The sequence below is a fragment of the Pleurodeles waltl genome, chromosome 9 (assembly GCF_031143425.1).
Source record: "Pleurodeles waltl isolate 20211129_DDA chromosome 9, aPleWal1.hap1.20221129, whole genome shotgun sequence".
Taxonomy (NCBI): Eukaryota; Metazoa; Chordata; class Amphibia; order Caudata; family Salamandridae; genus Pleurodeles; species Pleurodeles waltl.
The window spans coordinates 383,364,878-383,392,675 of record NC_090448.1 but is presented as its reverse complement, the minus strand read 5'-3'; the positions used below and the strand labels follow the sequence as shown (position 1 = coordinate 383,392,675).

Below are 27,798 nucleotides of genomic sequence, written 5' to 3'. Positions count from 1 at the left end.
CCAACATTTTTTAAATCTTAGCAAACAGATAGAGGGAGAAAGTGTGGGAGCATTTTTGTCCATGTGTGTAGAAAATCCTGGTGAAATCCGACAGACACCACACCATACCCAATTGAAATCACCTGTACACAACTACTTATCACAAAATATATTAGGGGGGTGTAGCACCCCAAAAACACTCTCCTGAAGTTCTGCCCCTGTTGTAATCTGATCCTAGGGATAGTTTTAGCACCTGTATCAGAATTTGGTGTAAGAATGTTATATGACGTGCTCTCTGGTCCCAATGGTGGTGTCCACGTCAGTATGCAGGATGTTCTGTAACACCCTGTTATTTGACTGGGCTCTAGTCTTAGGAGTGTTGTCTGCACCAGCATAAACAATGTGGTGTAAGATATTACAAGGCCAGGCCTGTGCTACAGTTGTGAGAGGAAGGAGGACCCCACGCCTAGACTCCTGAATACAAGCTGGGCCTCCTGTTAGGCCATGTGTACTGCTCTTTGGATTGGCACCAAGACAAGTGTTCAGGGTAGTTTTGGCATCTACTTTGTTGTCTTGAAGATGTGCCTTTGGGCTTTGTTGGGACCATAATCCTGCTAATTGATACCTCGGGTCTCACTCCGTCCTGGGTCTTGATGCTGTAGTCACACTATGCATGGTTGCCAAGTAGTGGAGCCAGGGTTCAGTTTGCTGCACCTTGGGTCTAGATCGGAGTTCACAAACATATACAGCAGATGAGGTATTGAAGATTCTTGGCACAGGCACAAATACAGCAATATGAGCCCTTGCCTGGAAAAGAACCATGCATCAGACAGGAGAGAAAGTCCTACCATAGTCTACACTGCATAGTCAGAGCCTATGACAGGCCATTGCCTCCCAACTCCAGGCCACAAGAGTAAAGCTGAATCTACGATGGATTCACACGCTGGTTTGGAGGACAGCAATCAAGACCAGCAAACACCATCCCTCGCTGGTATATTGAGTGCCCTTAGCAATAAGTCATGGATTTCACTACTCCATCATTTCCTTCCACAATGATCCAAAACCTTTCTGAGACTACTCCAAGGTGGTTTGCAGACCTTATAAAAAACAAAATAAAGGACATTTTCAGAGAATTGTAGAGCACCTTCAGGACATTTTCCACTAGGTGTCAACATTCCTATTTTTGAGGTCATTCTTTGTGACGTCGCAAGAGGCAGATGTCAACAATGACTTTAATACAGCACTAGTTCTTGGGGGGCTATTATGGTTAAGGGGAGGGGTGTTCAGGAGTAGAGATGCAACCTACTATGTATGAAGTTGGTCTCGTTCTGGAGCCCATCCCTGCACCTACAGATCTGGGTACTCAATATAGTGGTCTGCGGTACCTGTTTTGAGCTGAGAGGTTCCCAGCTCTGTGAAACAAGTGTTCAGTGGAAGACAGTGGTACCAATGAAGCACTTTTGGCTTACATAGCAGCCTCAGGTGATCACACAAGAGTCAATTCATCTGCTTCAGCAACTTACAACATATTCTCATTCCTTTAATTCACTCCAAAGGCAGCCGCATAGAAGTAGGGGACAGCTGGTTCTCCCTCCACGTTTACGTAGGTGAATTTATACGCCTTCCTGAGCTAGCATTGGCACGTGGATTATCTTGGCGCTCCCCCCAGCAAGGATATGCCAGTGCCTGAGGATTCTCTGACTCAGCAAGGGACAATCTCTAAATTCCACTCTCACAGTAAACCTGGCAACATTGCCCTATGAGGGCAGCGAGGAGCCGTTGTTGTGAGAATTATGGCTTCTACCCCATGCTTAAAGCCCGTTTAATATAATACAGCAAAGAGCACACAGACATTGCCATCCATGGCTCCTGACTCACGGAAAACCTAAGCAACATCAACCACCTGCCTCTCCGCTCGCCCCGTTAAATCCCTGCAGCCTGACTCCCCTATGTTCTATTGACTGAGGCCTCACGCTCTCCTGACTGCTTTCTGACACCCCTTCCGGTGCGAATCTCCATTCTAGCCTATTCCCAAAGGTCGACCTGCATTCACTTTTTCTTTCTCCTCAACAAACAAACATTACATCTTGGAAACCTTCTCCCAATAACCAACCTCCTCTGATGGTTATTATGGAACTGTGGTGTAACGAGATGTAGGCAAGGGAACGTTGACCTCGGTGCTCTTTCATTTGGTAGTAAAATCGAGCAGTCATTGTGGTGCTACGGGTCCTTCTCCTTCCTGGTCCCCGATGCACATGCTCCAATGGTGATAGCACAATGCTATCGACTCGGAACGTCACCCAGAAATTAGCAGCAACCCCTCTGGCTTGACCCACCCCTCTTGGCAGCCTCACCTCGCCTGCCTCTTTCCAGCGTTGGGTGTTTACTAGAGGTGTGTACATTTTATCTAATTTCCTTTTGTGTAACTATGCACAATATTGTAAAATGATGCAAAATGTAAACCTGGAATTTAGAGCTGTATTTTAGCGTGGCATGTTTCCAAAAAATAGTGCAAAAAACACAAGCGCGTAGAACAACAGCCACTCATTCTGTTTCTTCGTGTGGTTCCTGTGCTCCTGCGATAGGATTTTTAGCTCAGCAGACTTGAAATTACTCGAAGGGTTATTATGGTAGGATATCAAGAATTTCGCGTAAAACGCTTAGTGCAAACTGCAGGAAATTATGCAAGATTGTGCCAGTGTAATGAAACTTTACCTGGGCGTAGTATTTTTATGACTATATCAGCATGCCCCCGATGCACATAGAGATAGAAAGTGATTTCTCAAGCCACTTGGACCGTGACCCATCTGAATGTTTTCGTTACTTACTGGTAATCTTCATTTCAGCTTTATCATTAATGCCCCAAAATACAGGTGTCTAAAATTTGACCCCCACCATGGGACCCTGGCCAAATGGTACTCTTGGCCCCGCCCATTTAGGCTTCTGTGTGCAAAGGTGACGGTGGCGTGCATGTGTGCGGCAGTGCTTGTTTTCAAGCGTGCCTATATGTGCGTGTGTTTTCACAGAAGAAAATGGCTTTTGTGTGAGAGACGCGGTTAACGAAGTCAATGAGCAGTAAAACGACCAAGGTGAAGCTTTGCTTTCACGCATGAGTGAAACTTGAGCTGCCTGGCCTGTCTGATGTGCCCACTACGGGCTCCTTCCACCTCTTTCCCCCACGGTCCTCATGCCATACAGTGCCTTCGCATATTTGATGCTTGCCTCCTCTGCCAGACGCTATGTTTCTCTCCTCTCCTGTGACCTCTGTCCCTTTACCTCCTTTGTTTCCACTGTTCTACTGCCCTTTCTTAAAGTTTACCTCGCCCTGCTGCCCCTCTCCCGAACTAGCATCCCTCCCTTCCTCCTTCAAGTACACTCCTCTTCTCAGTCCCTCCAGCGCCCTGGCCTTTCATTTTCTCTTTGCACCTCCTCCTCCCTCCCAATCCTCTTCCACTTTTTTCTCCTATCTGGTGAGTGCGATCTCATTTATTCCCTCATACTTCCGTGTCTTTTTTTTTTACCCGTGGCCCCGCCCTTTATGCCTCGATGTTTTACTCTCCTCTACCTGCACCCGCACCCTTGCACTTTCTTCTCTCTTGCTTCCCTCTTTTTTTTATTTTTTTTAATGACTTCCTTTTAGCCCCTCTCTCCTCTTCTGCAATTCATTCTTGCATCTGCTGTCACTCCTTTTCCTCTGTCCTTCTGCTTCTTCCTCTCCCCTGCCCGTCACCACTTTGGCGCCCGTTTCTCCCCGTCCCACGGTTCCTGCACCCGCGCTGCCCTGTCCACAGTCTTCCTTTCATTTCTTCTCTTCACGTTAGCTCTCCAAAGGCCTGGCAAACAGCATTTACCGCAGCAGCTGGGCAATTAATGCGAGTTTCCAGGCAGTTAATTTTATGACCATGGCTGGAAGGAGAGAGAGGTGAACGAAGTAAGCCCACAGAAAGGGAACGGCCCACCTGCTGGGGCTTTATTTGTTTATTTTCGCAGTTTTATGTAACAAGAACTTAGCCCGAGGGCACTGGAGCGTTTAACATGAGAACCAGACACTTAACATGCGAACCAGAGGAACTGGGAAGTTAAGCGATGTGTCCAGAATCACAGGATGGATTCCAACATGATCCCCCACAATGGAGTATCCAGTGCTTCATAGGCCACAGTGCAAGGAAGGAAATGGCTACCTTGGCTGCTCTTCAAAATGCAAAGTACAGTAATAACCGGGGTTCAGTAGGCCCCTCAGGATTCTGGATCCTAGAGCCACTGCAACTGCTACACCAATGGAAGTTAAGTCACCGGTTCATAAGTTTCAAGGTCAACAGCTCTATCTATCCCTTGGGACACTTCTACCCCCTTCCCCACCAACTCTCCTGAACACGCGGGGTCAGCCCTCTTCATCCATTGGTCTTCACAGCTGCCATTCACATTTTGCTTCTGCTGTCCACACACCACAGTGCACAAAACTGGGCAGTAGGTCTACCAGCTTCAGCCATTGGCTCTCCTGCACTGTCAGAAATGGCATTTCATATGGTCACATGCGTATATGCACGTAAAAGAAGTGCTCATCAGTGCCAGGGTTTGTGGGCCAGTACTTTACTTTGCTAAAGCTTTTTTTTCTTTCCCTTCTTTACTCTTTGTTATTTTTTCATTCATCCTCGTGTGTTTAAACATTGCTTTCTGGTAACTGTAATTCAAAGTAAAATGTACATTTTTCTGCACCAGTAAGAATAAGTTTTTCATGTTCATTAAAACTAAGAATATATTTAATACTTCTCAGTAGAAGTGCCTGCCAGGAAAACCCACAATCTTCTATTCAAATTATATGCAGTGGTTATTTTTTTTTTTTTAATCTCATTTGTATGAAATGCATACAGTCATCATTTTTACAAAGGGCACAGTTTTTTTTTTTTTACATTTGTGGCATATGCTTGTTATATAGAATGGCCAATGCACTAGCTTGCCAAGGCTAGACCTATCGGCTTTGCCAGTTCTTGCTTCATGTAGCACTCACATTTTGCCATGTCAGGTTCTGAGCACTTTAAGAGGAAGGTGGTAAACTCCTTGTAATATTTAAAACTTACTTTATGTTACATTGTATACATGTCTATTTCTTTGGAATGTTGTCTTCACAGATGTATTTATGTAGTTTTGTTTTTCATGCAACATACAAATCTTATAAGGCAGTGGGACCCAATCTGTGCTCTGGGGCCTCCAGGGTGTCTGCAAACCCTTCTCAGGGGGGCCACGACTGCTTACAAAATTAATTAATATTAACAGATTAATCCAGTGAATATAAATAAGGTGGCTAAATGTGCAATTGAAGGTTTTAAAACACACATTGTAAATGTCAAGGAATTTGAAATTGGAGGCAAAAAATTAAATTGGTATCCTCAGATTGATTCTTGGGAGCAGTACAGGTGCGTCAAACAGAATATAGTATGGATGATGTGTGGCTTAAATTGAATTTAGAAAACCTCCAGCATCCTATTAAAATAACGATTTTTAATTTTTGTATTTATATTTGTGTGCAAAATAAGTGAAGTGTGTTATAATTTGTGTATTTGATGAATGCTTGTTTCTGTATTTTTTGTGTATTGTTTTGCTGTTCAAATCATCAACAATGTTTAGGCTGCGGTCCTAGGCTTCCAGTTCTGACTTAGTTGGGGGTTCCCGGATTCCAATAATGATTGACTGGTTTCCTGTGCTCAAGTAATGATAAAGTGGGGATCCACAGAAGTCAAAAGGTTAAGAACCACTGTTGTAAGGTGTATATTTCAGACTGAGTTGCCTCTATATGTCTTGGTAAGTGCAGAGTGTGGAAGGGTTTTCACAATGTGGTACGACTGAGAGCTCCAGAGATGAGGATGACAGTGATGCATGTTTCTCACATTGCATGTAAATTTGTTATATAGGTGTTCAGACTACATGCATAGCAAAACCTCACTAGATTATCACTAGTGTAGCAATTGTACTAACAACTGTATGAGAAAGTGTTTTCAAGGAACTACATATCTGTTGAAATATTGACAGCACTAGATGAAGAGAAAATGCAACATTTCCGTATGTTTGAGTGTGAAATGCGTGGTGAATTGAAGGAGACAAAATTAAGGAGTTGCAGAAAGGAGAAAGTAAAAAGACACTGCTGCAGAATAAGGAAATTAATTGTGGGCAAGCTATTGAAAGGACTTCAGAAAGAGATTGGTGGAGTAAAATGGAGTTAGTAAGCGACTCATTTTGTGTTGGGAGGAGATTGAAAAAACCACTGTAAAAGGGCGATGCATCCAGCCAAACTTGCAATTCGCCACTCTATTTACCGTCGGGGAAGTGCCACATTAACATGGAGGAGCCCCAGCTTATTCCCCCTGTGCATACCTCTGACCAGGCAGCCATTCTTTCAAAGGGCAGCCAGGTTACAGAGGTAGTTGTCCTGCCTTATTGAGTGCTCGCGACCACAACTCATTTCCCCTGCCCGTGTCCGCCATGCCAATTGTAGAATGGTTCCCATGCACAAGGAGAAACTCACCTGCACATTGGGCCATGTATTGTTTGTTTAGAGAAAACAAACCTGTGCTTTGGGAGTATTAGTCTATGAATACAAAGTTTGCTAAACATTGCTTTAATCAAGATCCACACTTGGCAAACCTATGGTACTGCGAAGGGAGCAGCCACTGCAGCCAGTGTTGCTCGAACAGTTTTCAGAGTGGGAGTGCTGCCATTAATGTTGTATCACTGAAGTCACAGAGATTGTGAAAAAGCCAAGAGTCACACAAAACAAGTGTAGCATACGTACCATGCCCATTTAGCAGGAAAGTGTTAAGAATGGGGCGTGTAGCCAATGGTGTATTTTGTGGTAGCACACTGTCCTTTACAGATAGCATTTATATTTGTTGCAATGGCCACTGAATTTGCATAGGTGTCCAGTTTTACTGATAAAACTATATAGTTTAAAAACAATAATGTGTGAAAATTGGGGTTCAGGGAATATTTATCATTTGAGCATCGCCAAGTAAAGTTTCTTTATTTGTTTTGATACTATTAAAATTTCTTTCTATCACAATCCAGAATTACAAAAATGTGCTTCAATTGTGCATTCCTGTTTGCTGACATATTTTGAAACGTGTGTAGTCAATGTACAGGTTTTTAAATGTTGTTGTGTGCTAGACCAAAAATGATATACTTTAGCATTTCTTTTCACACTCCCTGTTCCTTAGCAAGATTGTCAATTAGGTCTCTTTTCAAATCCTCTTACTTTGCAGTGAGAGAAAGAAAAGTAAACACCAGTTACATTGTTAAAAGAATAAGCAGCAATTTGTCATAAGATATACCTGACATTTGACCACTGTCTTTGAACACACAGCAGCTACAACAGATTAAGCGCAAAATTGAAAGGCATCAATATTTCTCATTCACTTTCTGAACTCCAGCATGGTAATCTTGGGGGCGCCGCAGCAACCCCCCATTGCACCCTTACTTCCAGCGCCTATGACTTCAGCGTATCCCCACCAGGCAGGCGGGAACTCTAACCAGGAAACAGCAGAACCCATGGCCTTGCTGATCAGAAGACAATCCCTAATGCCTCATTCAGAAAGAGAGATTACAGAGGAAAGTGATGTAAAAAGAAGAATTGAGGTTGTTACTCATTTATCAGATACTGAAAAACTCGGTGCTAACAAGCATCGGTAAAGCCAATAGGTCTGACTGTTTTATTGCAGTGTAATGTATTTGTATGCACAAACATAGAAAACAAGCATGTGCAATGCCTTTATGTCTGGCTTTAAAGGAATGATGTATGGTAATTTGTATTCTAACAAGTAAATAGCATGAGGATGGATATTTATTTGTGTGGAAGCAAAGAACTGTAGAATAATACTGGTGCATGTTATATGGTCAGGTGACAGTTGCACCGCCGAGCCAGAACTAAAAATCCACGTAGGTTACTGACTGCCCTCCTTCCTTCTGTGCTGCTGCCAGAAAAACTTAAATTAACTAGTGATCTAAAACACTTCAGTAGCATTGCAATGTTGTGTGTGTCCCTGATAGTTCAAGCTCAGGCATCTAGATAAATAACACAATCAAAGCTATGTGAAGGGCAAGAACCTGTTTGTGAAAGCACACAACTTCTGTGCAATCAAAATATGCACTCCTGACTCCCAGCATGTGGACGGAGCCAAAGCGTCTCTCCTGATGATACTCACATAATTGTCTGGCAACAGCTGCACTGACAAGCCAGACCATAAACTTGCAGGCACATAAATACGGGCCGGGTACACTATTTCAGGCACAGGATTCTAGTTAATGTGTTTTATGACGTTCATATTTACACAGGACGCACCTCTTGTAAAGGATTCTAGTTTCACTTCTTTAGCAATGCCTCTTCTAGAGTCCCTGGACCTTTTTCATCCCACTTAAAGCGCTGCCATTGGGTATTTCCTGAAATCTGTTCTAAGGTGCAGCAGGTGTGCGAAGGCGTTCTAGTGGGTGATGCTTTTCGAATACGGTGATGCCCTACCATACCATTTGTATCTTGCTGGAAGGATCAACAAATCTTTATGAGAGTACGACCTTAGGTCTGAAGGTGGATGATATGGAACAGTCAAGAGCTAGTTCAAAATCATGTGCACCATTACAGAGCGCAAGGTTTTGAACACAACTGTCTGCTTGGACAGCAACCAGTGGTCTTCACATTAAACCACTGCTATTCACTTCATCTACTGTTACTCTGTTATAAAGCCTCCCGCTTCCATTACAGAACAACTTCCATCAGCACTTTCCCCCTATTATCATTCCCTTCTCAAACATCTTATTTCTCACTAGGCGCTGCTTTTAATACAATCTTTTACAGTGAGCAGGCAGAGCATCAGTAGTAGCCCTGCAAGCTTCTATGACACATACAGAGTAGGTAAAACACTCACTGCAGACAGAACACATTCAGCACAAAAATCAGTGATGCAAGCTCCACTCACATATACAGAGCAGGTACAGCATGCAGAGCAGTGTGAGCTGTCCTTGCACAGAATGTGTAGCACAAACAGCAGTGCAAGCTTCTCTCACAAACAGACAACACATGCAGTACGAACAGCAACATTGCAAGCTTGTCTCACATACATCGAACGGGTACAGCATGGATAGAAGTGCAAACTTCCCCCCGCACAAAGTGTATGCTTCTCACTCTCATTTGGTGGGCAGAGGAATAACAGAAGCAGTTCAAGCTTACTTCATAAAATGAACAGGTACACACTGGGAAAGTGACAGTGGCAGTGCAAGCTTTTCTCACACAAAGAAGAGGTACACACAGAGAAAAGGGAGAGTTGCAGTTCAAGCCTCTACCACACAATGAACAGGTGCACACAAAAAAGGGACACTGGCAGTTCAAGCTTCTCTTACACAATAAACTGGCACACAAAGAAAAGGGACAGTGGCAGTTCAAGCTTCTCTTACACAGTAAACAGGTACACAGAGAAAAGGGACAGTGGCAGTGCAGAATTCTCTCACAAAATGAGCGGTTATACAGAGAAAAGGGACAACAGTAGCAGTGTGTGCTTCTCTCACCCAATGAACAGGTACATGCTGAGAAAAGGCACAGACAAGGGATAACACACACACACACTTTATGTTAAGTTAAGCACAAAGAGCTGCATGTAGGAAGAAGGAGGCATGGAAGCCGTGTGGCTTGTGCTGCAGGCCCACAATTTGAGTTTTTCCCCTCAGTCTGGGCACCACTGCCGAGAGTATGATGGAGGTGTTGTTCCACAGAAACAGCTACCACTTTCAGATCTGAGTGGTAACATGGGCTCCTGCTACTTATACAGGACCTGTACAGAGGCAGTAGAACCTGTTGAACACGTATGCATCCTGAAATGTACTGTGTTTAACGAGAAACACACCAGTAAATAATATCTCTTTTATCAATGATTATTTAATCAGGGGACACCTTCTTGCGTCTAGTCAAATTAAGATATAGTGTTAGCAATGGTGACACTTTAATGTCTGCTTTTTTACTATGGATGAAGATAAGTCATGATTACTGAACTATTATCCAAAATGTATTCAGTGGCAAACATACACAGTTTTATTTTTTTAAAACATGAACAGATTCATTATTTATCAAATTAAAAAAACCTGAGCCCATCAATCCATTGTAACTGGCTTCCCAAAGACCATTGAAGGAAGGTGGTCCCGGAATGGGAGCACCGAAGTTAGGAGAGGATCCAGAGATGGCAAGAAATTGGCCAAGTACACTAGAGTCCATGTTTGGGAGTGGGGCAAGCCCCTTCCTTGGGCATGAATCTTGCTGGCCATAGTAAATGTTTGGTGGAAGTCATGGCCAGTGGTGGTGGTGGGAGGGCCCTGCCAACTTTTAAACATCTGAGCCGAGGGCCAGGCATCCTTTTCAGTTGGATCACCTACAGATTCCTTCTTCCAGACATACCTGCTGCCCCAACCCCATTTTCTGCTGGGTTGAAGCCAGTCCCCATCGTTTCTTTTGTTTTGCACCCAAACTAATCCTTACTTTGTCCAGTTTTCAGATTCTTACTTTCTTATTTTGCTTGTGTAAATTTCCGTTGTGGCGATAGGCAATTTTTAATGAGTATCATATGTTGTGGCAGAATTAACTCATGTTTGCCAGTGATACTTCTGGTCACCTTAGCGTCTCACACAAGGGGTCTTGGAACCTTCAATTCTTGATGGGGAAAGGGGGTGTTGATGTGGCTGTCCTGGTTCTTTTGGGACCTGGGACACTCCATCCCTATGGCTCATGGTGGGAGAGATGCAGTATGTGTCAGAGGACCAAATTTGGCCTGCTTGAACAGTCACATCTCTCCAACGGGTGGCAGGGTGGCCAGCAGAGGATGCCTCTGTCATGGTTCTTTAGACTTGCATCTGAGGGGGATTTGCTCCTAATTTTCAAGGGTCTGAGCAAATTCAGGACTTTGCTGGAGAACGATCATGAGCTCCTGAACGGGGGACAGAGGATGATCAGGAAGTCTGTGCATAGATGCGGTAGTGCTGGAACAATTTTCTCAGTGAGGGTGCTGACCTCGACTTGAGCGTCTTGTGTGCTTTCCATGCTATTGGAAGATATATGTGAGATATATGTAGCTTACTTGAGAAATAACATGTTTTCATGTATGTGCATTTGAAAATTCCTGGAATACTGTGTCATTTTCTTTTCGCCTATACCTCAGCAAGAGCATCACTATTTATATTTATTTGCTGCAGACAAAGGTACTGTGAACACAGATTTCCATGCTAAAAAACACAAAGTTGCATCTCGAGTGAAACTTTGTAATTGATGGCACTGTAAATGTGGCAAGCCTCATAAATGAAAGCTTGTATTTTGTTAATTTTTATCTAAACTTTATCAAGTTTATCTGGGGCTGCTGCAGCACCCCCACACACCTAATTTCAACACCACTGCCTAGCTGACTCTATATGGGGATCAAAACTTTTGTAAATATTTGTGACTTAATTTTTTGAACTGATTTAATATTGTATAGCACAGACGTTTTGTATCCTCAGAGTAAGTGTGTTTTTATTAAATATGCCCTGAGATATTTTTCTCAAACCACAAAAATGATCTTGACTTGGGCTCAGGCTAAGCTCTTTGGTTGCCGTTTGCTCCATGTCACCTCAGGCCCAGATCAATTGCAGTCTTTTGTTGCTTCCATTCCTGATTCTGAGTATCACCTGTTCCTGAAAGCCATCCCGCATCTAAAAGCTGTCAGTAAATGTTGGGACAAGTCAAGGTCATGGAACCTATGGTCATGGACACAAAAACAGCATTGCCAAAACCACTAGGTCTGGTCTTGACACACCTGTATTTTTTCTGCAAACATATGCAATTGACATAAAAATGTTAAAAGTAATAAAAAGTAAAAATGGCACATATAATGGTGGTGTTCATATGTGTGAAACAAATTAGTAAAAAATGGCCGTCACAAAAACAAATTACCTAAATGTGAAATGGAAGGTGGGATTGGTCCACCAGCCTTAATACTTAAGTGGGCTAGTTATTAGGTCGATGTACACTAGCAAAATGCTGTCACTCAAGAGTGAGGAGAGCCAATGGCTGAAGTAGGCTGACCCATTGCCCCATGGTGAATGTTGTGGTGGCTGGAAGCCACATGTGAATAACACTTGAACTGACCAATGGATAAAGAGGGCTGTCTGGAAGCCCCTGTATGTATGGATCGATACATTTCTATGAATTTTGTTTTTGAAAATATGAAATTGGTGCAACTGCTAAAATATTCACCATGCCACATCCTAAAAGGATTAAACATCTTGAGAGAATTTAATAAAACTTTTTCTGTGCATGATGCATTCTGAGAAAAATACCATGTTGGATTGTATTTGTGCTGGAAGGTATCCTTTCATGCACAAAAAAACCCTGCCTCTTGCACTGCTGTCTGTGTTACATATTGAAGATGCCTGCATTGGCACTAGGCAAAACAGAGGAGCATATTGAAGACGCCCTAGCGCCACCTTAGCGCCACCGTAGCATAATTTCTTTCATGCTAGGCGGCGCTAAAGCGCCTTTTCCGCCACTCCATATGTACAAAGTGGTGCAATGCATGCATTGCAATGCATGCATGATCCTAATGGAGCCGGCAGCAATGTGGCAGTGCGGCGGGTGCAGCAGCACCCTAGGTGCAATCCACTGCCCGTAATTTGGGCAGTGGAATGCGCAACGGGGCTGTGCATGGGGACCCCTGAGTCACCCATTCGACCATCCTTTCCCTGGTGGTGTAAACGGCCATGAAAAGACCGGCTGAAGGAGACTCATTATTCCCAGGGTGGCGCTGCATGTAGCGCAACCCTGGAGGATCACAAACGCCTCAGGACCGCCAGACTCATAATGAGGGCCTTTATCTGGATTTGATCCTAAACTCATCTCTGTACCAACAACAGATGCTAGTAATAAAGGTATTGGAGCAGTTTTAAGTAAAAAAAATACTAATGGCAAGGATGTCACCATAGCTTTTGCATCTAGGGCATAATCACCTGCTGAGGAAAATATTCAGACATAGAAAAAGAAACCTTAGCAGTAGTTTGGGGATTAGAACATTTTAGGACCTTTTAGTGGGGTCTCAATGTAGAGGTAAGGTGTGATCATAAACCATTATTAAAAGTTCTGTCCACAGAGGGTCTATTAAAATCTATGCCTAGGATCGCTAAGATTTCAATCAGACTATTGGACTTTAGGTATAAGCTGGTATATTTACTGGGTGTTAAAAACAAGTTTGCAGGTTTCTTGAGTATGATGCTGTTACCTCTTGAAGAAAATTGTGAAGAAGTAGAAGAGATAAGTGTGGCATAGGCAGTAAGGAGTGGGATGCTATTAGTAGCAAAGATTGGATCGAGGCTAACTTAAATGATCAATCATTAACATCTTTAAGGAACTATGGGCCATATGTACGAACACTTTTTCCCATAGACACAGAATGGGTAAAAACCTTTGATACATCTGGCCCTATATTCAGAATGGATAGCCAGAGAAAAAATATTGATTCAGAATTGAGGAACCTTTTTGAGATACGCAACAAGTTAACTGTGATTCAAAACAATATAGTAATAAGAGACAGGATTTTACTACAAAAAAGTTTAACAGAAACCATTATTAAAATATGCTAAGAGAGGCAATTAGGTGTAGTAAAGACCAGCAAAAAAGTGAAGGAGAACTATTGGTGGTCGGGAACGGATGTTGAGATTGAAAGCGTCATTAGGGAATGTGATCTATGTCTGAATGCAGATAAGTCTTTTGTTCAATTAAAACCAATGTTACACCCCGTTTCGTGCACAGAGATGGCATGGGAAGTTATTGGTGTAGATATTATGGGTCCAATTGCTGAGGAAAAAAAGGAATGGTATATAATAGTGGCAATGGATTACTTTTCCAAATGGCAGAAGTTAAATTGGTGAACAAGGCTAATTCTGGAAATGTATTGTTATTCTTGGATGAACTGTTTCAAAGAGAGGGGATACCAAAAAAGGTTATTACAGACACTAGTGTATAATTCAAAAGTGAAGATATATAATTTTTTTTAAAACAGAATGGTATAGAACATAAGTTAATTTCTGTTTATTACCCAAGTGGGGATGGAGACATGGAGAGATTTAATTGTGTCATCAAAGAATCGTTGCAATTGGCTAAATGTAGAAGTCTGAATTGGAAATCCAGCATTAGAAAATGATATGGATGTATAGGACCATACCAACTGTTATTGATCACAGTCCATTTACTATCATGAGGGGAAGGATACCTTTCACGAGGGACAATCGGGGGTGCTTGATTAATTCTAGATGAAAGGATTGGTCACCTTCTCAAGTAATAAAGAACATTCAAAAAGCACAAGTTGACTATAAAGTGTATATGGACAAAAGGAAGGGAGCTAAGGAGATTGATTTGAAGAAGGGAGAAGTAGTGTGTGTTAAGCTACTATGTAAAGTAAAGAAGGGAGAAAGTAAATATTCTGAACCGAGGGTTGTGGTTGAAGTTTATAGTAATTCGGCTAAACTAAGTGATGGTCGGGTTTGGCACATGCGTCATTTTGTAAAATGTAAAGAGCATGTGATAATTAAAAAAAAGTATTGCTGGTTAGACTTGCATCAGAATATAGATAGTAGCGTGACAACTAGGGAAGAGTCTAGGATTGGTGTTGAAGAAGAAATTACTACGCAAGAGAATGCAATTACTTCAGAGGGAAGTTTAGGATATGATGCGATGAGCGAATCATTCAAGAGTAAACAAGGTAGAATTATCAAACGACCTTTGTATTTGCACGATTATATAACAATTTAGACTGTTCCTAGAGTTGTATGTATTCTTATTTAAGCAAATATGTAACTTTTGTTCTAGAGTTGTATGTATTCTTATTTAAGCGAATATGTAACTTTTGTTGTAGTTATGTTTATACTTATTCCTTTTCACTCTCTAAGAGAGGAGATATGTTATGTCCTCATGTAAAATGTCTGTATGTCAGAATGGCAAGATGTAGATAGAATGTGATGAGGTAGGAGAGAATGTTATAAGGCTGGAATGTTATCACTTGAAATGAGAGCGTTTACAGCTAGCGAGCGGATGTGTTGGCCTTACTGGAGTTTTACTTCAATAAAAGATTAATATTGCAACATGTTTGGAGTATTTACTCAACACACAGGCAGCAACAGTGCAAGCTTTTTACAGCACAGGATGAATCAGGGCAAGTTTTGTACAGCAAAAGCAGCAACTGTGCAACTTTTGTACTGCAAAGGCAGCAGTGGTGCTGGCTTGGACCACAAATTAAGGTAGAAGTATGAATTTTATTACAGGAACCAGCAGCATACATGAGCTACCTTGCATCTCTCTAGTAACTGTCACAGTCCCCTAGATCTCAGTGACCTCACACCAAGTATTGGTCACTGTGGTAACATAGAATATTAGATGGATCACTTTGGAGAATAGGAGTGAGAGACCGAAGCCCAATGCATTATGACTAAGATCCACAGTTTTCTTGTTTCTACTGATTTTTACAGATTCTAAATTTTCATAATCATTACTTCCAGGCCAATAGCTGTGCAGAGATTCACGGGTAATAGAGTAAAAAGAGAAAATGTTTCTCAACAAGGCTTAAACAGCTGTAGATGTGTGCTAGGTTGATACTAAAATACACATGTTTTTGTACCAGGGCATTGATATATCATGAATGGGAATGTTCACTTAATTGAAACCAGTCAGGTGTTCGAGCAGCAGAGTACAATTATTGGTCAAATACATTTGGAAATATACTAGATTTCACTTATTTGTTTCACAAAAGCTCAAACAAATATGGATAAATACCAAAGCCGGACTGGCAGTACAGTGCGTTGGGCATTTCCCCCGGGGACTGGAATGGTGGGGAAGGAGCTTTTGTTATTGTGGGGGTGGTTTTGTAGCTTTACAGCAGTTTTAAAAGCACTGCAGAGTTCCTTGTATATCAAACAGTTTTCAGGCAACAATAAAAGTGCCAAGATAACTGGTGATTAATGTACCTGCTGGAGAGAGATCAGAGTTTTGTCTAATGGCAGTTTTGACTCATGTAAGGTAGCACATAGTTGATATGCCTGCTGCAAAGAACGCGTATTATGCAGATCACATAACAGTATTTTATATGCAGTGCTCAGTGGGATACTGCTTTTGTAACAGATCATTTTGTTACTGTGCAGTTCATAAGTTACATTCATAATCTGGCATGGTGAGCTATGAACTGCCATCAAAGAGCTGCATGCAAAACGTCATGGTACAGGTCAGAAAGTTGTGTTTTTTCCCAGTCTTTGATTGTCCTAATTTTGCTTATAAGAGTTTGTTTAGGTAGTAATAAACTGTTATTAGTAAACTCCACCCTAGCCACTGTGCTATGTTGTGAATCCTGAGATTATGCTTCCCTAGACCAAGGACTCCTATAAAATGTCTACCAGTATGGATGACATGTGAATCCTACTCCTCCTAGTACCCTTTGTCTTAAGTACCATTTATTAAATACTGTTTTGCACACGTATTATTCATTGTCTCTGTATGTGTGTGTGATATAAAGTGCTTCTACACCCTACGCTGTTAAGAGACACGCTATAAAACTAGGCGCGGCTCCTCTATTAGGGCGGAGGAGTGTTGCCCCTCCTCCCTGCCAGCAGCGGCAGCTGCAAACCTTTTACCCAAAAACTATAATAAACTGTGACGAGCACTGAGGGGGAGTGCAAGCTGTATACAGCACAAGTGGACGCAGGGCAAGCTTGGTACAATACAGGCTGAAGCATGGCAAACTTTGTACAGAGAAGGCAGCAATGATGCAAGATTTGTACATGACATGCAGAAGTTGGGCAAGCTTCCTACAGCACAGGTGGAATTGCGGCAGGCTTCCTACAGCAGAGGCGGAAGCGGGGAAAGCTTCATACAGCCAAGGCAGCAGCTGTGTGAGATTTTTACAGCAAAGGCTTCAGTAAAGGCAGCGGCAGTGCAGCTTCACACAGCACAAGGAGCAGTGCAGCACTATCCCCCCCCCACACACACAGAACAAGACATTTCAAGCACCTAATTTATTTACATGTACTTTAAGTTACTATAAGTTAAACATTGACCATACATGCCCAAAAGACCGGTTTCAGGTGGGAGACTCCCGATTTTTAAGCCCAAAACGGCTTTATTTTAAGTGTCTCCTGTCTAAGCTCTCCTCTATGCCAATGTCAGTCAATGAGGAAAATCACCCCAATTTGTTTTCCTCTATCTCCCTCTTACCATGTTCAAAATGTTGGTCTTATGTCGTCTCCTGTGGGACTCATATAGTCTAGGTTCTTTTGCTTGTGGCAGCTCTTAAATGTTCCCTATTAAATGCTCTGATCATGCCCATCACTTCTCCCTCCTTCTTTAGCAACTGAAACACATAAACTTGGTGAATCTGCTGGAAGTGTTCAGGAAGAAGAGGCGCTTGCATCTGGTTTTTGAATACTGTGACCACACCGTGCTGCATGAGCTGGACAGATACCCCCGTGGGTGAGTAGGATGCAATATGATGTGAGGTGCAATTATTGAAGGAAATAGTAAGAGTGGAAAAGGAATACACATGAAACAACCATGGATGTCAATTCACCAAAATGCCAGGGATAGCGGAAGTGACATCACAGGCCCTTTGACCTTCACTTTGACTCATACACATATGCTCACACATATGCACACATTCACTCACCCATAAACACACTCTCACCCACAAGCACACACACCGTGCATTTAAAAGCATTTTTTTAGGCTGCACATTTGAGTCCTCTTCTCTATACTATAGTATATACTTCTCTTGTGGGCTTAAAGTCACCCCCCCCCCCCCCGATTTTCATGTGTTTGTTTCAGTGTCCTTTGAAAATCTTTGTTTGCTAGTGGTCAGTCCTGCCTCTTTGCCCCTCCTTTTTTTCTCTTTTGTTCCTCCTGCGGAGCAGGTACTAAGGCCCTCATTATGAATATGGCGGTCTGGGCCGCCATGCAGGCGGTGGTGGCCTAGACCGCCATATAATATATGTGGCAGAACTGCCACTATTGTAACTCCACCACTGCCAGTCTTCCCCTGCCAGGCAGCCTGGCAATGGCGGAGTTACATATCCGACAAGGCAGGCTGCAAGCAGCACTGCCCACCGGATAATGTTCCGGTTTCCACCAGCCTTTCCCTGGCTGGCGGAATGGGTGCCTAGGGGCCCCCATGCACAGCCCCGTGTGCGCATTTAACTCCCCGATTTACGGGCAGTGAAATTCGCGACAGATGCTGCTGCACCCTCCACACTATTACATTGCCGCCGGCTCCACGTTCAGGCCCTGCATTCAGCTGGGCCAGCTGGTGGGAACACTGTTTTCACCCGCCGGCCCAGCTGAATGTTCATAATGTAGCTTCTGCGCGCTGGCGGTCTTTTGTTGACTGCCAGCACCGAACTCAGCAGGTTTTCCCACCGAGATCATAATGAGGGCCCAAGTGTTGTATTCTTGCACTTTGTTTTGTGGGACTATTTTTTCCTTTGATTCCTGTACTGTCTGCAGTTCACTTAATCTCTCAGTGCCTTCTACAGACCGAGGAATACAGCATCTGAATCACTGCTCCAGGCTTCCCCCATAAACAGGCTTGTCAATACTGTTCTGTTCTTGTCCCATTTGCCCATGAGCACCCAGTGTGTGCTATCTATTCAGACTTGGGGAGCACTCTTTATTTTCTTTCCTCATGCTTCACCTGGGACCTCTTACTGTGCAGGAGAGGGCAGGGTAACAACCAAGAGTAGTGCAAGAGAGAGAGAGAGAGGACATGGGAACTGGCACCCATAGCTGCTTGCAATAATGTCACAAGCATCACACAAACTCTTTTATTTTTAGTTTTATTTGATTAAAAAGTGAGTGGCAGGAAGGGAATCAGAATTACATGACTCTGCCATCTGTCTCTGCTGGTTTTCTCTCAGCATTGTACGCAGCCACCTGAGAACCTGGCTGGGGAAGAGGAAGGGGCAGGGCGTCTCAGACCTTCTCTGAAAAGAAGAGGGAGGGAAGCAGAAAAAGCTGTTCACTGGAGGGGAATTATTAGACACAGCTGCTGGTCTACCAGAAAAAACAATAGGCATGCAGGGCTGTGTGCAGTGGGTGTTTGACTGGGGGCTGGTGTTGGGGGTCTGTCCCTTACATATCTCCATTGTCACTCTGTCTTTAGCCCTGTCTGCCTGCCACTTTTGAATAGAAGACTGGCAACTAGCCCCAGGGGTTGCAAGCATCAATTCCTGTTTATGACCATCATTTCCTCCTAAGGGCCTTGTCAGAAGCAGTCTGCAGCATTCAGGAAGTGCTGCTGGATACACAGGAAGAGAAGGAGATAAGTGATCAGGAACTGAAAGGAAAATTGAGTTTAAAGCCAGCGCTGCCTTATTTCAGAGAAGTTCCCTTACTATCTGCGCAGCCATATATTCTAACGTGTCCAATCACAGTCACCACAGCAGTGGGAATTGCCTGGTTTGCAGGAACTTGTCCCAGTTTTGTCATTTCAGAGGTTTGGGGGGGAGGCTAAGCCACAGCAGTACCACCTGTTACAGCGCTAGGAATTCCCGGTGAATGTGCACTTTTTAATAGACGTATACTGTGTATACAGACTAAAAACTACAATAAGTACCACCGCGTCAACCAAGGATGCTTATTTTCTACCTGCGAGTTACTTTGAGCCCTTGAGTGGTCTCCGGCTACCCCACTGCTCACTATGTCCTGTTGCTCCAATGGGTCTGACTTCTGAGTTAATTTGCTGCGATCATCTTCTTGAATTGTAATATTTAGGCTGTTTTTCAGTACACCATTATGTGGAAAAATAGGTTGTTGTGGTGTTACTTTTGCCTCCCCACCACTGTGTCCTGTCACCACGTCTGCCTCGTCACTGCTTCTGCTTCATCACTACTTCTGCCCCGTCCCTAGCTCTTCCTACATCCTTTTGCCTTAGCCTCACTGTTCAGGAATGCCCTTGTCTATACACCTTTCTCTTGTTTGCCAATTTCGATACACTCTTGTACCTGGGGTGTCTATTCATTAGCCTCTATTTGGGATCTGGTTTGAACTCTCCACTAAGCTTTCATCCTTCTGGAGATGAGTCTTCAGATCGGACTCCACTCTAGTGTGAACAGATTTAGAAAACCAAAAATGGAGCATTATACAGACATAGAAGTAGGACTGCAATTTTGTAGCAGCTGTGGTACACATCATTATTTAATTATTTAATTGACAGTGCTTGCCAACACAGAAAAACGGAGGACAATGAGGCACTAAAGTGCCAATATAAGTATGTGTGTGTTAAAGAGGGGAAAATGAAATGCAGCTTTAAAACACATCTAATTAACTGAAATTGCTTCTTGAGGTGTGCTGCTAATTAATTCTGTATGAGATTATGTGGTACTCACATGGTATTCCCTCTTTGAAACCGGAAAAATTACAGTAAATGGCAGGAAAACTGAGATGCCTGATCACCCTAGCCCAATCGTGCTCACCAGGCCTGGGCACACAACTTCGGATGTGCATTCAGGACTTGACTCTATTCTCCATGTGTGGTCAACAGAACTGGACTCACCATTGCAGGTGGTATCAACAGACCTGAACTCCAGACTCCACTTGTGCCTGCCACAAATGACTCCATAATCCATGTGTATACACCAGAATTGGAGTCCATGCTCCATGTGTTTTCAGCAAAACTGCGCTTGCCAGAATTGGACACAATACTGCAGATGTGACATCCAAATTTTGACTTTGTACTAGAACTTGGGCTCAATCCATTTGTGTGCACTACCTAAAACAGTATTTGTCCTATATCACTACATATTTTATAAAGTAAATATAAGAAAGTACTTTGAAGTATGTTGTAGAGCGTCCTAATGACCCCGAATAAAAATTGCAATCAAGCAACACATTTATTCGCATTCTCAGTCTTGGAAAAATATTTCACTCCAAGATGGCAGGAGCATGTAAGGGCTATTTTGCTGTTGGGTCTTCACCTCTCCTGTCCTGCCACCCTCCGTGATCTTGCTGCCTCTTCCCAGGGCCCACCTTGTTACATGGCTTGGGGCAGCCAGTGTCCATTGCAATTTTTTTTAAACTGTGCACTTTGACTGATACACTTTCCATTCCGTTGATCAAGCAAGCATGTATTCTGGAATCAGACGGCATGCCCCTGTGTGTAGTAATTGTAAAGTTATTCAATTACTGGTGGCACAGCACCCAGAATAATATGTGGCATGGCTAAACACTTACAAGGTCCCAAAGGCGAGACCTGTTGGCTATGTCAATGCTTGTTACTTACCTAGCTGCCAGAAAAGGTCATATTCCAGCTAATTATACTCCATTTTTATTATACTAATAGTGAATATTGCAATACTTTACACTGTTAGTGTAAATAAAAAATGAAAACAAGGAGAGGGAGCCCCAACCAGCATCCATAAGAACGTGCTGCACTGTGTTGCAGGCTCTGATTGACTGCAATACATTTATGACGTTCTGAAGTCTGTGCTGTCTAGGTTGACAGGACATTCTAGAATGATGGAAGGTACTGCAATAAATATGACAATCTGAAATAATTTCTGTGCTAGCTGGATGAAGATGAAATTCGATAATTTTTTTTAAATAATTTGCGTTATACTGACATTATTTTTAAAAAAACAAGTATGTCGCTACCCTTGATACTGTCACTTTGGGGGAGTTAGAGTAAACAGTGGCCGTGAGGAACGGGATACTGCATTGCAGTGTGTGCCTGGCGCTGAGAGGGAACCGCTGGGCAGTCACGGCTAACTACTGGGTAAAGTGGCGGGGCAGGGACAAATAAAAAAAAATATTAAAAAAACAAATTAAACTTACCTTAAGGGTTACCACAGCGCTGCTGCTGCACTCCAGGCACAGGCTCCCAGCCTGCCCTGGGCCAATCATGACGCTGCTCATAGCAGCGTTATGATTGGCTGGAGCACCCTGGCTGGGCACTCAAACGCAGACTGGGAGCCTGGGCTTGCTCTCTCTAACTCGGCAACACAGTGCCGGGTTGGAGAGAGCCCTTGTGCGCATGTGTGTTTGGCTGGCTCAACATACATGCGCACTGAGGGGAGTGCTCTGTTCACTACCCTCACTGATTGTCAACCCATGGCCCTGCCCCTTTAAAAATAAATGCCGTTTATTATCAGTTTAGTTTTAAAGGTCTACTGCTCCTGCTGGCGGGGGTGACACTCCTCTGACAAACTGGAGGAGGCGCCCCAGCCCCGGGTACCACCTAAAGAGAAAGTTCAAGAACTTCCACATCGATGCGCTGCTAGCTGGCCTCAGAGCTGGCCTCTGGCACTCGTCACCTCGGAGCACCAGGACTGCAGGTTACGGGAGAGCCAGCCGCCCGCCCCACTGCAGCACCGCATGAGGCTGCTGCCCAAGCCTGGCTACATGGGAGGCAAGCAGCAGCACCCTCACTCACAGCATCCGGCGCTCCCGAGCCTGACACACTGCGGTCGGGAGGCGGGGCAGAGGCCTTTACAGGCATCCCATGTGGGGCTACTCAGAGGCCGCACTGCACGCCATGCTCTCCTACTACTTGCACCACCTGCCGCCAGGCCCAGGTCACCAGTCGGCACCAGCAGAGGCCCTTAAGATAACTGCTGGCACCTTCCAGCTGGGCCAGTGGCTGCGGGCCTCCACCACCTGATTAATGCTGTCCAAGATGCCCGACTTCAGTTGTGAGTACTTCCTGAGGAGGGAGGGGCAGTGTACACGCTGAGTATACACAAAGTGTGACATGCATGCACTGTGTGCACTCTGAATGTAATTTAAGGGGTGAGGGGCTCGTGCACTGCACACCAAAGACAGCGTCCTGCATGCAGAGTGGTAGGGCATGCAGTGTGTGTTTACTCCAAACAGAATTGACTATTGCCACTTGCCCAACTGCACTAACTTGTTTCTAGATAAAGGCTCCATGAAAGCAAAGGGCTACAAACACGCGCATTCAGGGATGTCTCTGCACACAGCCGTATGTTACACGCTGGGCAGTTCCTTCTAACAATAGTGAAGTTCTTGTTCATGTAGTGCCCCCTCTGCACTCTTCGGCCGCATTTATACAGTCATAAAAGCATGAGGGTTGTGACTCTTTTCTGCACCTAACGATATAGTAATTCGCCGTCCAGCCCGTGACCTAGAGGTTACGTACATTGTCCGCCGCATTAACCCACTCAGTGATCGCAGGATCTTGGTGGCCGGCCATGGATGTTTGTCACCCTCCACCCCCCTCGGACCAGGGACCACTTTAATCTTTGGAGGCCGCTCAGAAAGACTCTCATTTCCAGCATTGGTTTCCATTGTGTGTTACAATAAGGGATTAGCTGTTTAAAGTGCAATAATAATGTCCACCTTATTAGCTAGATTAGCTGTTTAAAGTGCAATAATAATGTCCACCTTATTAGCTAAGTGCTGCGTAATGTGGGGGATCAGACATTGAAAGGAGACTTGTTTAGTGTCGGCGCCGCCAGTGAAAGTTCTTCTATTGGTGTCACTGTATCCCAGCTGGTACTGTGGCAGCACAGCTGGCCTGCTGCGTGTGCACGTGGGTGTGTGCCTTTAAACTATATCAAAGAGGCCCCATTGTGCACCTGCCAAAATGTATGTATTACCTGTGACATTAGAAGCACAACACCACAGGAACGGATTCCTCCTCCATCCTGTGGGGTTTCTACTTCAGAGTGTCTTTGGTTTGTTTTAGATGTGGAGTGTGTCCCCACTTGAAAGAATTCACCAATTAGCACATGCTGGGCCCATAACACGCGTTATTGTTTTGCTTTGAATGGGATTTATTTAAAAAGTAATGCGGTCAGGAAAAAAAGTTAGCGAAGCTGTCAGAATCCTGCAGCCCCAAACAAGCATCCTCAGCGGGGAAGACAACTAATGGCACAGGCCGAGAAAAATCACACGGCGGCGAGGAAATCTAGACCGTGCGACTGTTTGAGCTCAGGTTCATGTAGTGGAGCCTCCCTCGCATATAGGCTGGTCCTGCTTGAGGCCTGAAGCAGAGAAACTCAGTTCTATTTATTCAGCGTTTTGTAGTGCGTTCTCGACACTATGAAGGGTGTCAGGGCGCTACACAACTGACATCGTTTTGCAAATTAGTAGCCAAAAATATATCCAGTATTAACAGCATATGCATATGGAAGCAGAATAAGAAAAATGCCGTTTAACGGGGTGCTAGTAAATACATAACTTAATATCCAACAGGGTTGTGATTATTTCCAGAAACAGCTCTCCCTTTCACTTGCCTATATTGGAACCAGCACAATGCACAGACCACTGTTGGCAGAGCAAACATTCCAATGGTGCAGCAGGTGCAGTTGCACCGGGGCCATAGGCCTTAATTAGTGCTGCATTTTATAATTCAAACTGCAGGAGGGGCTCATCTCCATCTTGGCAGTAGGGCCTAGACTGGCTACGCCACTAGCAGTCCTGTGAACTTTTTAGGCCCCCGATGTCTCACATTCATTGCACTCATTAAATCCCTTAATGTAGGAAAACGTGTCCAGGGCATAATTAAAATATTAGCTTGAAAAGAGAACCTCTGTTGCGGAATATAAGATCTTGTGGCGAAATCACATGGTGTGCTCTGCACATTGTTCACGGCTTTTACATTTTTTAGTGCATCACACGATCCTCATGGAGATTTTTGACGACGGTTTGAAAGGGGGAAGTACCAATGACTCAACTGCAATGGACAATCTCCTATATTACTACTACTTTCCTTAATCACAGTATTTATCAGGGCCTGGGCTTTCTTCCCAGGGCTTGTGGTCACCAGCCCCTGCCGTCTGGGGGACCATTCGGACAGGACGTGTACTCCACTTAGTTAAAGAACAATTCAATGGAGTGTGGAATCCCCCGAGTGACACTTAAGTAGATATCCTTTCATTAAGGCGCTAATGTATGGCCGGCCTGGGAGTCGGTCTGACTCCAATAACTGAATGAAGGGTATTTACCGTGGATGGACAAAGTGCCCTTTCTCCGGGAGCCACTTCCCTTCATTGGTTGGCCCCTCATGGGCTCCTGGAGATTAAAGAATTAATTTAAGCTTACATTTTCAGGGGAGACAACAGGACTGAAAAATGACAGAATAAGCTAAATACGACCACTCCTTACACATAAATGGAGAGCCTCCTATTTCCATGTCTCTCCTTTGCCACCCGTTGACCTTGTGTTACCATGTTAACTCACTTTAAATCAAATTCACAGCCCTATTTCTTATTTGGTGTAAATCCGTTCAGTAGCTGTGATGTTATTAAAATAAAACTAAATTTGTATATCTAGAGGCGCAGACCCTCCACAAATCTAACTGATCTGGTGCAGAGATCTGGTTGGCTGCCAACACTTCAACCAGGACTTAGACAACTTAAAAAAATATATATATAAATAAAGAAAAGCAGATCCTTATTTAAAACAAATGAAATAAAATGTTCTGATTATTTCAGAAAGGGCGCGTTACGCTCCAATTATACATGCACTCCATGAATGAATGAGTGGTTTGGTTACAAAGACATTATATTTATGAAATAGCATAACAAATTTTTAGAAATGCACCTAAAAAACCAAAGGTTACAGGGACATTATAGTTAGGAAATAGAATTAAAAAGAAACGTAGAAATTCACTGAAAAAGGTTACAGGGACATTAACCCCTTCGCTGCCAGGCCTTTTCCCCCTCCTGTGCCAGGCCTTTTTTTGCCTATTTGGGGCAGTTCGCGCTTAGGCCCTCATAACTTTTTGTCCACATAAGCTAACCAAGCCAAATTTGCGTCCTTTTTTTCCAACATCCTAGGGATTCTAGAGGTACCCAGACTTTGTGGGTTCCCCTGAAGGAGGCCAAGAAATTGGCCAAAATACAGTGAAAATTTCGTTTTATTCAAAACAATTGGAAAAAGTGGCTGCAGAAGAAGGCTTGTGGTTTTTCCCCTGAAAATGGCATCAACAAAGGGTTTGCGGTGCTAAACTCAGCAGCTTCCCAGCTTTCAGGAACAGGCAGACTTGAATCAGAAAACCCAATTTTTCAACACAATTTTGGCATTTTACTGGGGCATACCCCATTTGTGCAATTTTTTGTGCTTTCAGCCTCCTTCCAGTCAGTGACAGGAATGGTCATGAAACCAATGCTGGATCCCAGAAACCTAAACATTTCTGAAAAGTAGACAAAATTCTGAATTCAGCAAGGGGTCATTTGTGTAGATCCTACAAGGGTTTCCTACAGAAAATAACAGCTGAAAAAGAAAAATATTGAAATTGAGGTGAAAAAAACCATCAATTTTTCTCTACGTTTTACTCTGTAACTTTTCCCTGCAATGTCAGATTATCGAAAGCAATATACCGTTACGTCTGCTGGACTCCTCTGGTTGCGGGGATATATAGGGTTTGTAGGTTCATCAAGAACCCGAGGAATCCAGAGCCAATAAATGAGCTGCACCCTGCAGTGCGTTTTCATTCTATACCGGGTATACAGCAATTCATTTGCTGAAATATAAGGAGTAAAAAATTGCTATCAAGAAAACCTTTGCATTTCCAAAAAGGGCACAAGATAAGGTGTTGAGGAGCAGTGGTTATTTGCACATCTCTGAATTCCGGGGTGACCATAGTAGCACGTGAATTACAGGGAATTTCTCAAATAGATGTCTTTTTTACACACACTCCTATATTTGGAAGGAAAAAATGTAGAGAAAGACAAGGGGCAATAGTACTTGTTTTGCTAATCTATGTTCCCCCAAGTCTCCCGATAAAAATGGTACCTCACTTGTGTGGGTAGGCCTAGCACCCGCGACAGGATATGCCCCAAAACACAACGTGGACACATCACAGAAAACAGAGCTGTTTTTAGCAAAGTGACTACCTGTAGATTTTGGCCTCTAGCTCAGCCGCCACCTAGGGAAACCTACCAAACCTGTGCATTTCTGAAAACTAGAGACCTAGGGGAATCCAAGGAGGGGTGACTTGTGTGGCTCGGACCAGGTTCTGTTACCCAGAATCCTTTGCAAACCTCAAAATTTGGCTAAAAAAACACATGTTCCTCACATTTCTGTGGCAGAAAGTTCTGGAATCTGAGAGGAGCCACAAATTTCCTTCCACCCAGCGTTCCCCCACGTCTCCCGATAAAAATTATACCTCACTTGTGTGGGTAGGCCTAGCACCCGCGACAGGATATGCCCCAAAACACAACGTGGACACATCATAGAAAACAGAGCTGTTTTTAGCAAAGTGACTACCTGTAGATTTTGGCCTCTAGCTCAGCCGCCACCTAGGGAAACCTACCAAACCTGTGCATTTCTGAAAACTAGAGACCTAGGGGAATCCAAGGAGGGGTGACTTGTGTGGCTCGGACCAGGTTCTGTTACCCAGAATCCTTTGCAAACCTCAAAATTTGGCTAAAAAAACACATGTTCCTCACATTTCTGTGGCAGAAAGTTCTGGAATCTGAGAGGTGCCACAAATTTCCTTCCACCCAGCGTTCCCCCACGTCTCCCGATAAAAATGATACCTCACTTGTGTGGGTAGGCCTAGCGCCCGCGACAGGATATGCCCCAAAACACAACGTGGACATATCACAGAAAACAGAGCTGTTTTTAGCAAAGTGACTACCTGTAGATTTTGGCCTCTAGCTCAGCCGCCACCTAGGGAAACCTATCAAACCTGTGCATTTCTGAAAACTAGAGACCTAGGGGAATCCAAGGAGGGGTGACTTGCGGGGCTCGGACCAGGTTCTGTTACCCAGAATCCTTTGCAAACCTCAAAATTTGGCTAAAAAAACACATGTTCCTCACATTTCTGTGGC

General features: G+C 43.8%; 1 protein-coding gene across 4 annotated transcripts in view; it reads left to right on the top strand.

Annotated features, from left to right (window-relative positions):
- Positions 1–27,798, top strand: part of LOC138259341 (cyclin-dependent kinase-like 1) — a 231,599-nt gene that overhangs the window by 10,417 nt on the left and 193,384 nt on the right. For all 4 annotated transcript variants that reach the window (XM_069206992.1, XM_069206991.1, XM_069206990.1 and 1 more), the window contains exon 3: positions 17,361–17,482. In XM_069206992.1, the coding sequence (XP_069063093.1) occupies positions 17,361–17,482 (122 nt within the window). The remainder of the gene's footprint in view (positions 1–17,360; positions 17,483–27,798) is intronic.